The sequence below is a fragment of the Meleagris gallopavo genome, chromosome 9 (assembly GCF_905368555.1).
Source record: "Meleagris gallopavo chromosome 9, MGAL_WU_HG_1.1, whole genome shotgun sequence".
In the NCBI taxonomy this organism is placed as follows: Eukaryota; Metazoa; Chordata; class Aves; order Galliformes; family Phasianidae; genus Meleagris; species Meleagris gallopavo.
Window position 1 is genome coordinate 10,735,358 of NC_139412.1, and position 13,944 is coordinate 10,749,301.

The 13,944-nt window shown below is 45.1% G+C and overlaps 1 protein-coding gene across 1 annotated transcript in view; it reads left to right on the forward strand.

Moving 5' to 3' along the window:
• LOC100543628 (gamma-aminobutyric acid receptor subunit gamma-4) overlaps positions 1-13,311 on the forward strand; it is a 31,705-nt gene extending 18,394 nt beyond the window's left edge. Inside the window, exons 4-9 of the mRNA XM_085230492.1 lie at positions 5,593-5,813; positions 6,410-6,492; positions 7,815-7,952; positions 9,367-9,519; positions 11,447-11,649; positions 12,685-13,311. Coding sequence (XP_085086618.1) covers positions 5,593-5,813; positions 6,410-6,492; positions 7,815-7,952; positions 9,367-9,519; positions 11,447-11,649; positions 12,685-12,984 — 1,098 coding nt within the window. The 3' untranslated portion in view covers positions 12,985-13,311. The remainder of the gene's footprint in view (positions 1-5,592; positions 5,814-6,409; positions 6,493-7,814; positions 7,953-9,366; positions 9,520-11,446; positions 11,650-12,684) is intronic.
• Positions 13,312-13,944: the final 633 nt, after the last annotated feature.

Consider the following 13,944-nt stretch of genomic DNA (forward strand, 5'->3'; position numbering starts at 1 on the left):
CTGCCTATTTTGGAATCTGTAACTCTATTTGTCATCCTCACCATTGTTGCCAGTTTTATGTGAAGGAAGCTTTGACAGGGAATTGCACTACAGGAAAGATATCTCAAAGTTTAGGTCTCTTTTTGTGCAGCTGGGACTGAGCACTGTGTCCCTGCTTGCACATGCATGGAAGCAGGCATGATTAGAAGTGTGTGGGAGCTGGCAGGCAGAGATCTCAGGAGGCAGTGCTTGGTGTTGAAAGCCCTGTCTGGTTCTATCTGCAGAGACTGCAAAGGTGAGCAAGCCATGACTGGGGAGTTTGCAATCGACAGCACAGCGTGTACAGCATGACTTGTTTAAAGGCACCTGACAAGAGCGTAGGACATGGTGATGGTTTTTAACAGCGAGATTGTATTATAAAAAGAATGCTGTCTCAACTGAGATTCCCCGGGCAGAGGCAAAAGACATTCAGACAAGGACGGCACTGCAGAAGTGAAACAGATGGGAAGTTCAGTGTGTCACCTTGAAAACGCAGACCATTGGAGCTCTGTTCCTGTTGTCCTTGAGAGTTCCCCCAGTCACTCCAGCATGATGGCCAGAGAGTTCTCTGGGATGTGATTTGGAGAGGAGGATCTTGCAAACATAATGGAATTCATATTCTCCTCCTTTTGCTCTTTGTGTTGGGAAGACAAAACTGAGTCTCCTTTCACTTTGAGGTTTGCGCAGTTCTGTTGCACTGGAGGTTTATTCCTTCCTTTCCATCACACCCTGCATTTAGGAGCAGCACCAGAGCAGGGAAATGGGGGCATTCAGAGCAAAGTGGTCATTACTGTGGGTCAGTGACAGAACTAGGGGAATCCTGGCACTGCCCAACCTCTGGCAGGCATCAGCCAATGCTGTTAGTAGAAGTACACTCTGCTGCCTTTTAACAGTGCTTACACATCATTCTAGAAGGATGTTTCTGCTCACGGTCTCGGTGGACAAGAAATTCTGCATCAGATTTGAAGGTTATTCTGAAATAAGGTTATTTTATTTAGCTATCAAAGCAAGGAGAGCTTCTCTAGACCTTTCGTGTGCTCCCCCCAATGGGAAGCTGACTGCAGGGAGCAGCTCAGGTGTTGTCAGATCTGTTTGCAGGCAGGGAGGGACGCGTGGGATGCTGTGGAGAGGGAAATGCTCGCCTGCACAAGGCTGTGTGGGTGGGGAGTTGCTCAATGCAGCTAGATCTGAAGGAGAAGCTTCCTAGCGTGAGCTGCACCCACCAGGCCTTGAAAGAAATATACCCCATTCCTGGGTCTCCTCCAATATCTCCTTAGATTTTACTGAGTTGTGCAGCATCCCAAAGGGTGTGCCTGAAATAGTCGCTTTGTTTAGCTCTATGATGAAGTGACAGTGTGGACCCAGCAAATTCATGTCAGCCCACCTGAAATGCTAGCCATGCTTCCCAGGCAAGCAGGTTGCTTTGTTGTGCTGCACAAGGGATGTGCTTGGAGACGCAGAGGGAACTGGGTGCCACAAATAGAGAAAAATATCAGAGCAATAAAAGCTAGAATGAGCCTAGCTAGGGTATTAATTCCTCATCCCAGTTATTATTTTGGATTTCTCCAAAGTCTCTCTCCAGTAGAGGAAAATGAAAGAACCTGTTTCTTGGTCTCCGTCTCCTCTATTTGGAAATTTCTTGTTGCTATTGAATGCAAAGAAAAAAGAAAAAAAAAAACAAACACCAAAAATCCCCACATGCCTTCAGAAAACTGAATTTGCAAAATAGTAATAATAATGATGAATCTTTAAATCTTTAACTTCATCCTAATTTAGGAAGGCTTATTTTCAGCTTGTGGCTTTGCTTTTCTCTTCGGCATCTGTCAGAAACCTGAGCTCTAAATAAAACAGAGGAAGAGTCTCATAGATGAATACAGAGGGACAGGTGCCAATACAGGTGTCAGTTTGCAAATTACACAACACAAGGATCTCCTGGCAGTGCACAACTGTGTTTATCTGGTGCACAAGGTAACCTGAAAATGCAAAATGTGGATTTCAGGTTGTGTCGTGCTAACCCTGTGAGTTTAAGCTGCTAGTCTGAAATTGGGCAGCCCTACCTTGTATTAGCTCTGGCTATGTGTTCCACAGGGTGGAACTTAATTTCGATTAGAGCTCCTGGGGTCAAATCCAACTGGAAATACTGGCTGATTCCACATGTGTGCACAGAGGTGAGAGAGGAGGCACAGGAAGGAGCTAACTGGGGCCAACTGTGTGGCTCGTCTGCTGATGGGGGTGCACAATAGCCAGCAGGTCATTCTGGAAGGCTGACCAGATCCAAGCTCCCACAGGCAGCAGTGCTGATGCTGCAGGGTGTTCCTTGGTTTTAGATAAACGCATGTGATGGTATGTAAGTGTTCCGGTGTATTTCAGTCTTTGCTCTACTGATAGATTACTTTATTATTTTATGACTGAAGTTTGGTGTAAGATTGCATTCACGTCAAAATGTGTGTGCTACTCCACATGTGATCCAAATGGCACAGCCCAACTCTTAGAGTGAGACCTCTTTTTTCTCTAGTTCCTTCTGGTGAAAAATCCTAAAAAGCCCATGCTGTTACAGAGAAGTTAACAACCTCCATGTGCCGCACAGCACAGCAGATGGTACCGTAATGTTGGAGGCGTTTTTTACAATAACCTTTTTTCACATGGGAAATTGAGGTGTAGAGAAGTCTCCTTCTGATGCTTGAGAATGAATCAGTGGCAGAGAGAAAACGCACGGGTGCAGGAGTTCGAGAAACAGCACTTCCTTAAGTTTTAGGGGCTGAGCTCATCCTGCTGCCAGGTCCCCTGGAGAGCAGCAGGTTGTTTTCTGGGAGTCCAGCTCCATGGAATGGTTCTCACTGAAACACAGTGGTGTGAGTCTTCTGAGGTAGGATCCATGGAAAGAAAAAGTGTCACTCCACACTATTTTTGTTGCTCAGTGCTGGTGCTTTGGGCAGCTTTGCAGCCAGTCATGTAAGTGATAGTCTCCTGATGAGAAGTGAAGCACAAGGTCAGAAGGTCCTTGTGGAGCCACAGAGCATTCCCTTCACAAATACTTCCTTGGAGAAAGGAGGAATGTGAAAAGCGCAATATCAAAAGGATCAGAGGACTGGCCATCCAGAAAAGGCAGTGAATTATTCATAGTAATAGCCAGAATTACTGGTGAGATGCCCAAATGCCAGATTTATACATTTCTGTAGAAATCTTACCTCCGAAAATTCTGAATGAAAATACATTTGTAAATACCAGCGTATCCCAGTGGGCTCCCCATCTGAAGGCAAGGGACCTACCTCAGCTATTGAGCGATTCCTCATGAATAAGAGCCACTGAAATTAGATCAAACTACAAGACAGTGACAATAACAGCTCTGATTTTTCAGGAGAGCTGAATGACTTGTATGCTACACTTTTTGCAAAGGCTGTCAACGGCACAAGAGGAGCTCTTTAATGCTGATCCCTTCTGAAAGCCTGGGCTTGACAGCAAGTGCTAAACCCCTGGGATGTCTGACCCTCAGCTCTACTAAACTTTAGCATTGGTTGTCCTAGACCTGAATAATGAACTTCACAGCAGGTCCTCTGACCTGAGCAGCCAACCCTATGTTGAGATGTCCCAGCATTTTCCAGTTAAGTGGTAGAACTGATGGGTGGCATCTAACCTAGATAGATCATTGCTTTTTTGTTGTTTTTGCTTTCTCCTGTACCTATTCTTGAGGGGGAGCAATGTAAGCTTGTAGTGACTCAAACAGGACTTTCAGAAGTTTGGGATAAATGTCAAGTGTTGTGTTATTTTGGCCCCAGCATCTGGCAAGGAAAAGAAAATGGCCCCAAGGAATGTTGGTTTTTTGGGCTTTCACTCCCGTCTTGTCTGTGCTGTGCTAGTGCTTCTTTGCCTGCCTGTGATCTCTATCTCACTGTTTCACAGCATAAGCCATGCCTCCATCACCACATACCCCACTTCCTAGCAGTACCCGTTGTGATTCTGAGCATTCCGATGCTGGAGGAGTCTTTCCCCACCACCTGTGTTCAGGCAGTGGGCATGCTTGTGCACCTGGCTTTGAGGACTGCTGTTGTCCAAGCTATGTGACTCTGGAAGGGAACACTGTGCCTCCTCGTGTCTGTTTTGAGTCATCTGTGGAGGCAATGCCATCACTTTTAACTTGCTTTAGCTTAACGTGCAGCATCTGTTTTTATTTAGAGCTATTTTAGGACCTCATTTTCATTACCTTGGCTCATCCCCTTGTCTAACCAGGGTGAAGGATCAGCCTAGAGAGTGAATTGACCACCTGATGGCAAATGCTCTTTTTTCACAATCTCATTCCTATGCAAGGGACATTTTTGGTACGAATCATTCATTACCGGTTGGCTGACAGTGGAGCAAGGGTGAGGAAAAGGAAGCAGAGAGCGGTGCGCTGCCCTGCTCTGCCTCCTCCAGGTAGGACACGATGTCCGAGGGAGTGCCCTAGGAGCACCACATTTATTTTAATGGCATGATTTGAGAAGTGAGATCTGAACCGGCAGTGAGAGCAGCAAAGGGAGGACATGTCACAGTTATAAAAATTACACTGAGATAAATCAATAGATGGAGGAAGAGAGATGGCAAAGTCAGACGTTGTTCCTTTGCCCACAGGAGAAGGAAACAATGCTTCCATGGTCATGGTTGTTTAACACGGAAAGGGAGCAAAGACCAAGTCAAAGAGGAGCTGTCAGGAGCAGGTCACAGCCATCAGTATGGGCTGGTGGACCTGGGTTCAGGCTGGGGGACTGGTTCAGACAACCACTGAGTGCCAGACATGTTCTGGCATGGCACTAATTAGCACCTTCTCGACAGACTGAAAAAAAGTGTAAGGAGCAAACTGATTCACAGCAGCAAGCAGCAGAATGCTGGGCTAATGATGTGAAGAAGTGCCAGTCCAATCTGAAGAGGAGCTACCTCCCAGAAGTGCTAGTTATGGGTTAGCTGGATACTCTGTCTCTCACTAAAACTAAAAGTTCTCATTATGATGGAAACCCTGTTTTCTGTCTACAGAATACTCAAACAAATGTGGAACCAGTTGTACCAAAAAAAGAGATGGATCCATAGCAGCTCTTCCGAAGCTTCCTTTTTGAATCTTCAGCAACATGTATCTGCCCAGAAACCTTTAGTGTCTCAGTTATTCGTATAAATGATTTACACTCTGAGTTCTGTATTTCACGGGGTTAATGCACAACACTACCCTGGCTACACATACAAATTAGATGTATAGAGCACTGCTGGGCTTTGTTCTGATAAACAATAGAAAAAAGCTGTCTGTTTGTGTTCTCTGGCTAGCTGGCAAATGGCTTTCTTGCCTATGTTGGAAATGTGTAGCTGAACTTAGGACTGGATTTAGTCAGTGTTTGCACAGTGCTTGGTTCTTCCTATGTGTGGTGTGGATGTCCTGACCCTGAGCCAGAGATGAGCTAGGAAAGTTGTCAGTGGATGCAAACATTGGCTCCCAAATTCCAGAGGTAAATGTTCTGACTGTGAATCTAAATCAGTGGCCTCCAGACCAGGGGACACAGCTCTGCTTTTCCTGACTCCCTCTCAGAAAGATGTATTCTTCTTTCTCTTTCACAGGAATACACCATTGATATCTTCTTTGCGCAGACATGGTACGACCGGCGTCTTCGTTTCAACAGCACCTTGAAGGCCCTCACACTGAACACTAACATGGTGAGCCGCATTTGGATCCCAGATACCTTTTTTAGGAACTCCAAGAGGGCTGATTCCCACTGGATAACCACTCCGAATCAGCTCCTCCGCATTTGGAATGATGGAAAAGTGCTCTACACACTCAGGTATGTGCAGAAGGTAATATAGCTGGCTGCTGGGGTGAGGAAGCAAGGAGATGGTCAAGGCAGCATTTTCCAGCTGTTCTGGGACAGAGTAGTGGAGATGGTTCCCAGTGCCGATGTTGCAAGACATGCAATACTGGTTGCAAAATGGGCCTCCTCTTCCTAAGAAAAGAGCTCCCCCCAAAATGTTAAACTATTTTTCTGTATCGTACTGAGACAGAAGTCAGAAGTATAAATGGTTTCCAACATGAAAATTGTTTTAATTTTTGTGTTGGTCAGCCCAGTCATTTTGATTTGATAATAAACATCTGTGCTTTTCCCATAAATTCCCGCTCTCTGAAATGAATCTGAAAAGCTCACTAAACAAAAAGGCTTGTTGAATGTGAAAATTAGATGTTTTTCCTCACTTTGAAAATATCCAAACATATGCTTTGTTTTGCTGCTGTTTTGAAATGTTCCTGCAACTAGACTGATCTTCAACAAATTAGTGTCTCTCTTTTAAGGAAGCAAGAATCTCTCTGTCACATTATGGTGTTGAAATCAAACCACCTTCACTAGCACAAAACATCAGCCTCGCTCTCTCTCCCTTTCTCTCTCAGGCTGACGATCGAGGCTGAATGTCTGCTCCAGCTGCAGAATTTCCCAATGGACACTCACTCCTGCCCTTTGGTTTTTTCTAGTTGTGAGTATCCATATTTTAAAAATAGTTTTAGAAGGCAAGCAGAGAAACTTCAGCACAGTAAAACTCTTTTTAAAGGCGATCCTCTTCCCTTTTATCTGCATTTTCACCTGATTTCTGTGTTCCTCTTCGAAGGCCATTACTGATCACTCCCTAGAGCATCCTCCCAATCTTGGTCTAGATGAGGTATTCAGATACAGTTCACAGCACCTCTGAGTTTCTTCTTTATCTGGGTGGACAGTTGGAGGTGTTTATTTCACTGACCTTCTTGTCATTCTGACATCCTAAACAACATATTCTGCACTGCAACTTCATTCTCTTCCTGCTCTCCAAGGGGACAGAGTAAGGGAGACTCCAGCTTTAAGTACTTTCAGTACCCAATGGTACAGAAATGCTGTATCTCCATTAATAATTTTGCCTTTTTGCACTGAGAAATTCCTGTCCTCATGCATTGGTTGGAAATCTGATTTACTCATTGTAGTCCTGTTTTGGCCTCTCCTGCTTCCCCTGCCACAGAGGAGATGCAACTCACATGGCTCTAGGTTGCTTCTGTAGGAAGCAACAAGCTGAGGAGATACCATTGCTTCATCTTTTGCCATCCCTCATTCTTTGCTAATTAACTGTACATGCCATGAATTCTTGATAATTAGAAACACACTTTGATTTAGCTGCCAAGCTTTGCTCCTTTCCTCCTCTGAGGAGCTTTCTTGTAGGTGTCAAGGTCTCTTCTTCACAGTAGGCTTGTTTCTTTGCCAAGAAAGCCAGAACCAGGAGAAGCCATACTCCAGCCTGCGGGAGCCAGATCTCCTTCTTAGTGGAAGACACAACCCTTCATCTCCATACATAGATCAGCTCCCAGGTTGAGAGGTACAAAGACCCAGAGCAGGAACAGCCACGTTTCTTCCCACGTTGGCAGCTCTGTATTCTTGGTGTACTGTATATCTAGGAAGGAAGAGTAGCCATGAGGACTGGTGAAGGCCACATGCTGCCAAGGGATGCTGAAACCCTTAAAGACTTCATGCTAGGGGAGTCCTGCAACACCAACTCAAGTCTGATTCTCACCACTGCAGTCCTCAGAAAGGCTGCATTTCTAGCATTGCTCTTCCCTTCCGTAGGACTGAAAGTGGTCAACGAAGGGAGATGCAGTACCTGCACCCATTGAACGCAGGGACGCCTAAGGTGATCTGATCAAGGGCATCAGAAATATCTACTTCATGTTTACATAAGATCTAGAATATGATGCACGTACTTTTGTAAACCAAAGTGGTGTATGAGAGGGAGGCACACCATGTACTCTCTTGCTAATGTCTTTCCCCTTTCCCCAGATGGCTACCCACGTGAGGAGATTGTCTATCGATGGAGACGCTATTCCATTGAGGTCTCTGACCAGCGCACCTGGAGGCTCTACCAATTTGACTTCACAGGGCTGAGGAACACCTCGGAAGTTCTCAGGACTGGAGCAGGTGAGGCAAAGAGAGACAGCCCACAGAAACACCAGCACGTCAGAGACCCTGTAAGATGCAGAGGCCACCAGACTGCTCTGTGGATGAAAGGGGAGGTCACAACAGTACGGTTAGAGGAACATTAAGAAAGGAAAGATGGACCTTTGCTAAAAGGAGCAGAAGTAATAAAGATGAAAGGTGCACTGAAGCCAAAGCAGTGTAGGCCAGAACACAAACACTTAGGAACACTTAGGGGGTGACAGTGCTGATGTGAATGAAGCTATCCCTAGTCAAAGGATTATGAGGAAGAAGTATGTGGATGCTATGTAGATTCCTGAGTGATTATAATCAGAACATGGATGGAGAAATCAGAAATTGAAGACCTCAATTCTGTCTTGGTCTTTCCTTCTGTAAAGTGGTGTGAGGCCGAACATCTGAGAGCCAGAAGAAATGCTGCATGTGTGAAGGAACAAAGAAATGGAGGTCCTTCAGCTCCTCACATCCCCTTTCCTTTCCATAGACAACCAAGGAAAGCCTCTTCAGACTGCTGACTATACAGTCAAATGTATGTGGTTTTTATTTTTCAGTCCCCTGAAGCAGCAAGTTCAAGCAGTGCTTCTCCCACCCTGGAGAGACCTGTTATTGCCAGTCCTGGCAGACAGCCTCTAACTTGGATAGAAAAGCAGCACAAAGCAAGATGAGGAGTTGTGCATTAAAAGTGTCTTGAATGCACCAGTTTGCCATTTGTAATTCTCTTTCTTCGTAATTGCTTTCAGGCTCCATCTTAACCCTAGAATTGTCGGCTTGTTTTCTTTCAGTCTTCACTATAAACCTCTGAAAAAAAGGAAGAACTTCAGCTGTGAGTTGCAAAATGAACAATTAGGATGTCTACCACCACGTAACTTTTTCGGGGGTAGAACCAGAATCTAAGAACTGATTGAAGGACACCTTCTTTGTCGCAGCTCAGGTAGTTAGTTGACAAGATAGGCCATGTAGCCTTGTTATAGCTAAAAAGCTTTCTACAGAAAAGAAACCATTGAAGCAATCAGCTGAAGATGAATACTCTCCTGAGTTTCTTCCCTGAAACTTTCCCCAACAGAGTGCTTTTCAGTGTGCATGGCCAGCCAGCTGGCCAGTCAGGCAAACACAAAATCAGCTCTTAAATTGGTCATGAAGCCAGAAAGTCATACAGCCACAGAGCCCACTAACTGCTAAAACAGCAAGCCAGCACAATGCCAGCCTACCTCAACCAGGCACATTGCTATCTGTGAAGCTAGGAAGCGGAGCAGTCACAATGTCAGGCACAAGAACAGCCAGATGGGCACTTAAAACAACTAGTAAACTGCAACAGAAATGCTCCAAATTCTGAAACTTTCTGTGCCTTAGTAAGCTACATGTTATGATTCTAGTGTCTCTTTCACTTCTTGTTTTCTAGGGGAGTACATGGTGATGACAGTTTCTTTTGACTTAAGTAGACGTATGGGTTATTTTGCCATTCAGACCTACATTCCCTGCATCCTGACTGTTGTTCTCTCCTGGGTTTCCTTCTGGATCAAGAGGGACTCCACACCAGCCAGGACATCTCTGGGTAAGAGAAGGACTGTTTCATGTATGTTGCTTGTTGACTACTGCTGCAACACTAGCAGACTGGAAGTGTTGGAATATGGAAGCTCCTAGAGCATTTTGGCATTGTTCAGCTTAGTGAAGTCCATCCCTCTTTCTTTTCATAGCATTGTCCTTAAGCTCAGCTGAATTTCTATCTATCTGTGCTTGCCTGAACTACTTCAGTACTGGACTTCTTTAAGATGGCAAAAGACTCATTTCTTGATCTAAGTTCTGAACACAGTCTTCTCAAGCTGACAGTGTTATATTCTTATGCTCAAAAAGGGAGAGGAAAGGGGTGTACTGTGGCATTGCAGCACTGACTGAAGATCTCCAGCCACATGCATACCTTCTACATCTCCTCATCACTTCCCAGGGGCTCAGTGTAGGTCCAGTCACATGAAAGTTGTAGGGTAATGAGCAAAGTTGCTTGGCCATAGAAATAGAATCCCAAATTCCAGCAAGAGCTGGAAGCTCAGTAGGTACAGACTTTGTCAATTACACCATAGTGGAAGCTCAGAGAATGCCAACAGTTCTACCTGTTGTTCAGATCTGCTCTGCAATCTACAGTGGCTCTCTGAGGCAGGATAAAGCTCATGTTGATTGAATCCTGCTCTGATAGGAGCTAAAGAAAGCTTTACAAATCTTTAATGCACTTCAGCTGCATCTGTATTTTGCAGAAAGCTCAGCTTCCCAGTGCTGTCCCTCCAACCTGCCCATCTGACTTTCCCTGTTATCGAAGGTAGCATTCCTAGCCCTGCCTGCAGGCCTTTGCAGGGCGAGGAGAGACACGGCACTGTCAGCATCAGGCAGGGCTACTCAGAACCCATCCATTCTGAACATTCCTTCCCACCTCTCTATCAAAATCAATTTCTTTAGAGTCCTGGATAGGGTCAGGAGGAAAAGAAGGGTGTCATTTCCAATAAAGGTGAAGGTACACCATAGTCCATGGCTGTGGAAGGAGTGAACAGCAAGAGGCAAAAGGGCTCCACTGTGGTGAGTGTGAGTGTCTCAAAAAATAGAGGCAGGCTCCCACAGGAGGCAGGCCTTTGCTGTAGGAAAGGATCTTGGCACATCAAGAGTAATGTATTCTTCATATATATGATCCCCACTACATTTCAAGCCCACTGGCCTACATTAAAGTGATGTTAACTGCACCAGCTCCATTGGCATTTCAGATATGTAGGAAGTCACATCGCAGTTGCTAATACAAATGCAGTAAGAAAATATGAAAATCTCGTGCTATGCTCCCACCCCGAGCCAATGGGGTGAGCACCTGTCTGACAGGTGGATTTAGAAGAGTGCTAGAGAAAGAGAAGCAGGTGAAATTCCACAGCTTCCTCCACATTCTAAAAGCAGTAGCTGAGAGAACAACACCAACTCTTGGAGCTGATCGTGTGTTGGTTCCTAATGCCTGATCTCTGAAAACAGGTTTGTGAGCACTAATGCTACTTAGAAATCCATTCCAAGCCCCATTTGAGCCACAGGAGATTCATTACCATCTCCCATCCAGTTGATGAGCCATTGGGCCAATTTTATCCTGGGGACATACTCAAAGGGAGAACAATTCATCCACTACCTGCCCAAAGACATCTGCCTAGCAGTTATTTCCTAGCATCCAAGACATTGCACTCTGCATGCAGCCTTAAACAGAGTTCAAGTTCCACGCTCCTTTACCAGTACATGTTTATAGCCTGTGCAATGTTCTGGTTTCAAACAGTTTTTTCCATGGTGTGTTGTCAGAGGTTACTGCAGGACCAGAGTCTGGCTAAGTAGAGCAAAAAAGGGACCAGACATCTAAAGGCTTTTCTCTCCCACAGGAGATGGAAAATTGAGGTGTTTGAGGGACTGAGAGCATACTGAAGACAGAAGTGCTTTTCTTCGTTACCTGAACTAGCTTTTTTTTCTCTTAGGTATCACCACTGTGCTAACAATGACCACACTGAGTACCATCTCCCGCAAGCACCTGCCCCGTGTTTCCTATATCACAGCCATGGACCTTTTTGTGTCCGTGTGCTTCATCTTCGTCTTCGCAGCCCTCATGGAGTATGCTACACTCAACTACCTGGTGGGAAACAAGAAGCCACTGGAGCACAACAGCAGGAAAGCCAGACTGGTAGGTTGAAGTAGCCAGCAGAGCTGCATACTGTTAGAACTCCAAGTCATTTAGGAATCTCTCTCCTAAGCCTGCACTGGAAACTGCTGAAGTTGTTCAGTGCCTGACATGTACTTTGTTCATAAGGTTTTCAAACCAATCTGTGTGCTGGGTCAGAGCACTTGAAATTCAGACATAACCAGAAAAATCCCCCGAGACTCCCATAAAACAAGAAGGTCTCTGTTGGGGCCAGGAACCCTGTGCTCAATTGCTGGAGAGCTTGTCAGTATAGTTTACATGACTAAACATAAATGTCCACTTCAAGATAGAGCAATCCACGCCCAGGCTCTTCAGTCTTTATAGATTTAATCTTTAAGGATTACATAAGTATCTTAGGTCACAGAGATGCAAAGACTTACTGTCTTTTGTGGTCTGTCATCAGAAAATCTGCTGAGTGCGGAGACAGCAAACCCAGAGATGCCATAATCCTCTTGAGATCTGCCTAGGCTTAGTGCAGATACATCTGACACATCAGATGAAACAGGCCTCTGAGCCAACACACAACTGAAAACAAAAAGATTTCTACCTTCCCACACTCCTTTCCCAGCACTAGTGGAGAGAGGTTAAGAATTGCAAACAGCCTTGCCCCAGCTATCCTCCAGCAGCTAACAGCAACCAGAAGACATACCTGGACTATAGCTCTGCCCTCAGAGACAGCAGAACTCAGGGGAATGAGGGAAGGGGCTAGTACAGCTGGAAAGCAAACACCCTGCTTGCTGACTATGGCAAAGTTGGGGAATCATAGCAAGTAGACTTTTGCTGCCTAAATCTGTGCCCTAGAATGCCAGGGAGGAAACTCACAATCATGCAGGTAACTGCCAAATCTCCACAGTATGGCAATCAGATGCAGAGAAGGGAGATGAACAGTCATGTCACTCCACTGAACTGTGCCTATGTCATGAACTGACCAACTGACTGTTGAATAATTTTTGGTGTATAAAACATGTTTTCTTGCATTTTCTTTTCCTTTAATCCATTTACCCTTCCTCATTACAGCCACCTGCTGGCGCACAGGTGATGCCATCCTTTACTGCTATCAACATCAACATCAACAATATCATGCACTGGCCTCCAGAGATAGAGGAGGATGATGATGATGACCCTGGCTCTCCATGCCTGGAAGGAAAGGAATGTGAGAGGTTCTTCTGCTGCATTGAGGACTGTCAGACAGGGATGTGGCGGGAGGGGAGGGTCCGCATTCATATCTCCCGCCTGGACTCCTACTCCCGTGTCTTCTTCCCCACTGCCTTCCTGCTCTTCAATATTGTCTACTGGATTGCCTATCTCTATCTCTAGCCATTCTTCCTCAGCTGGAATGGACTGGAGGCCAAAAAGATGAACTCTTCAAGGAGCATAGAGAGAACAGTGTCTCTTCTGTTTAGTTGATTGTCGCTCTGAACATTCCAACCTTCTTCCAACTCTCTCATCTCTTCTAAGAAGAACCAGACAGCTTTTTTTTTCCTTCTTTTAACTTTTTTTTTTTTTAAACCTCCAAACCTATCTTTTTAAAGAACCTTCCCTTCCCCAAAACCCTTTCTCCAGCACCACCAGCATTTGGCTCCTTGTAAGATTGCCCAAAAATTCCTATTCCCATCTAAAACATTAGGGATTTTGTCAAGAACAAAAACCTTAATGCTTCATTTTTCCATGCATACCTACCCCAAAATTCCATGAGAAGTGATTGCAAATGGAATATTCTGTATAGTTACTACGTCTGCAGAGAAAATAAAATGTATTTTACAAATTCTGTACCACCTACACCAGAATAGACTTTGTGGAGTGCTGAGGGCTTGGAGAGGTCAGAAAGAGAAAGAATGGTGAAAGAAAGCGATAGTACAGGTTTCCCAAAGTAACTGTACTTGACTTGAATGTTTTGAAACTGAGAGTGGCACAGACAAGGATGGAGTAGCCACAAGCCTCCACCAGCTCCTTGTAGGATATCTGTGGAGCATTCCTATTGCATCACTTCGCTTGCTGTATCAAGTGGCATCCAAGGCACTCACCCAGGGAGGCATTTTTCTTCAGGTGGTAGTGAAAAGCGCTTCACAAGTTTTGGAAGGCCCATCTGCTTTACTGGAGCAGGCTTTTCAGGACTTGTGTTGACACTCAATTTATGATCAATACTTTGAGCAGTAAACACAGCTTACACTGAGCATAGCCAAAACAGGTAGAAAAGTCCTTGTGCTGTGAAGACTAGAAACAGACCCATGAATCCATAGAGCCGTAGATGTCTTTGGCTTGTCTCGTGTGATCGGG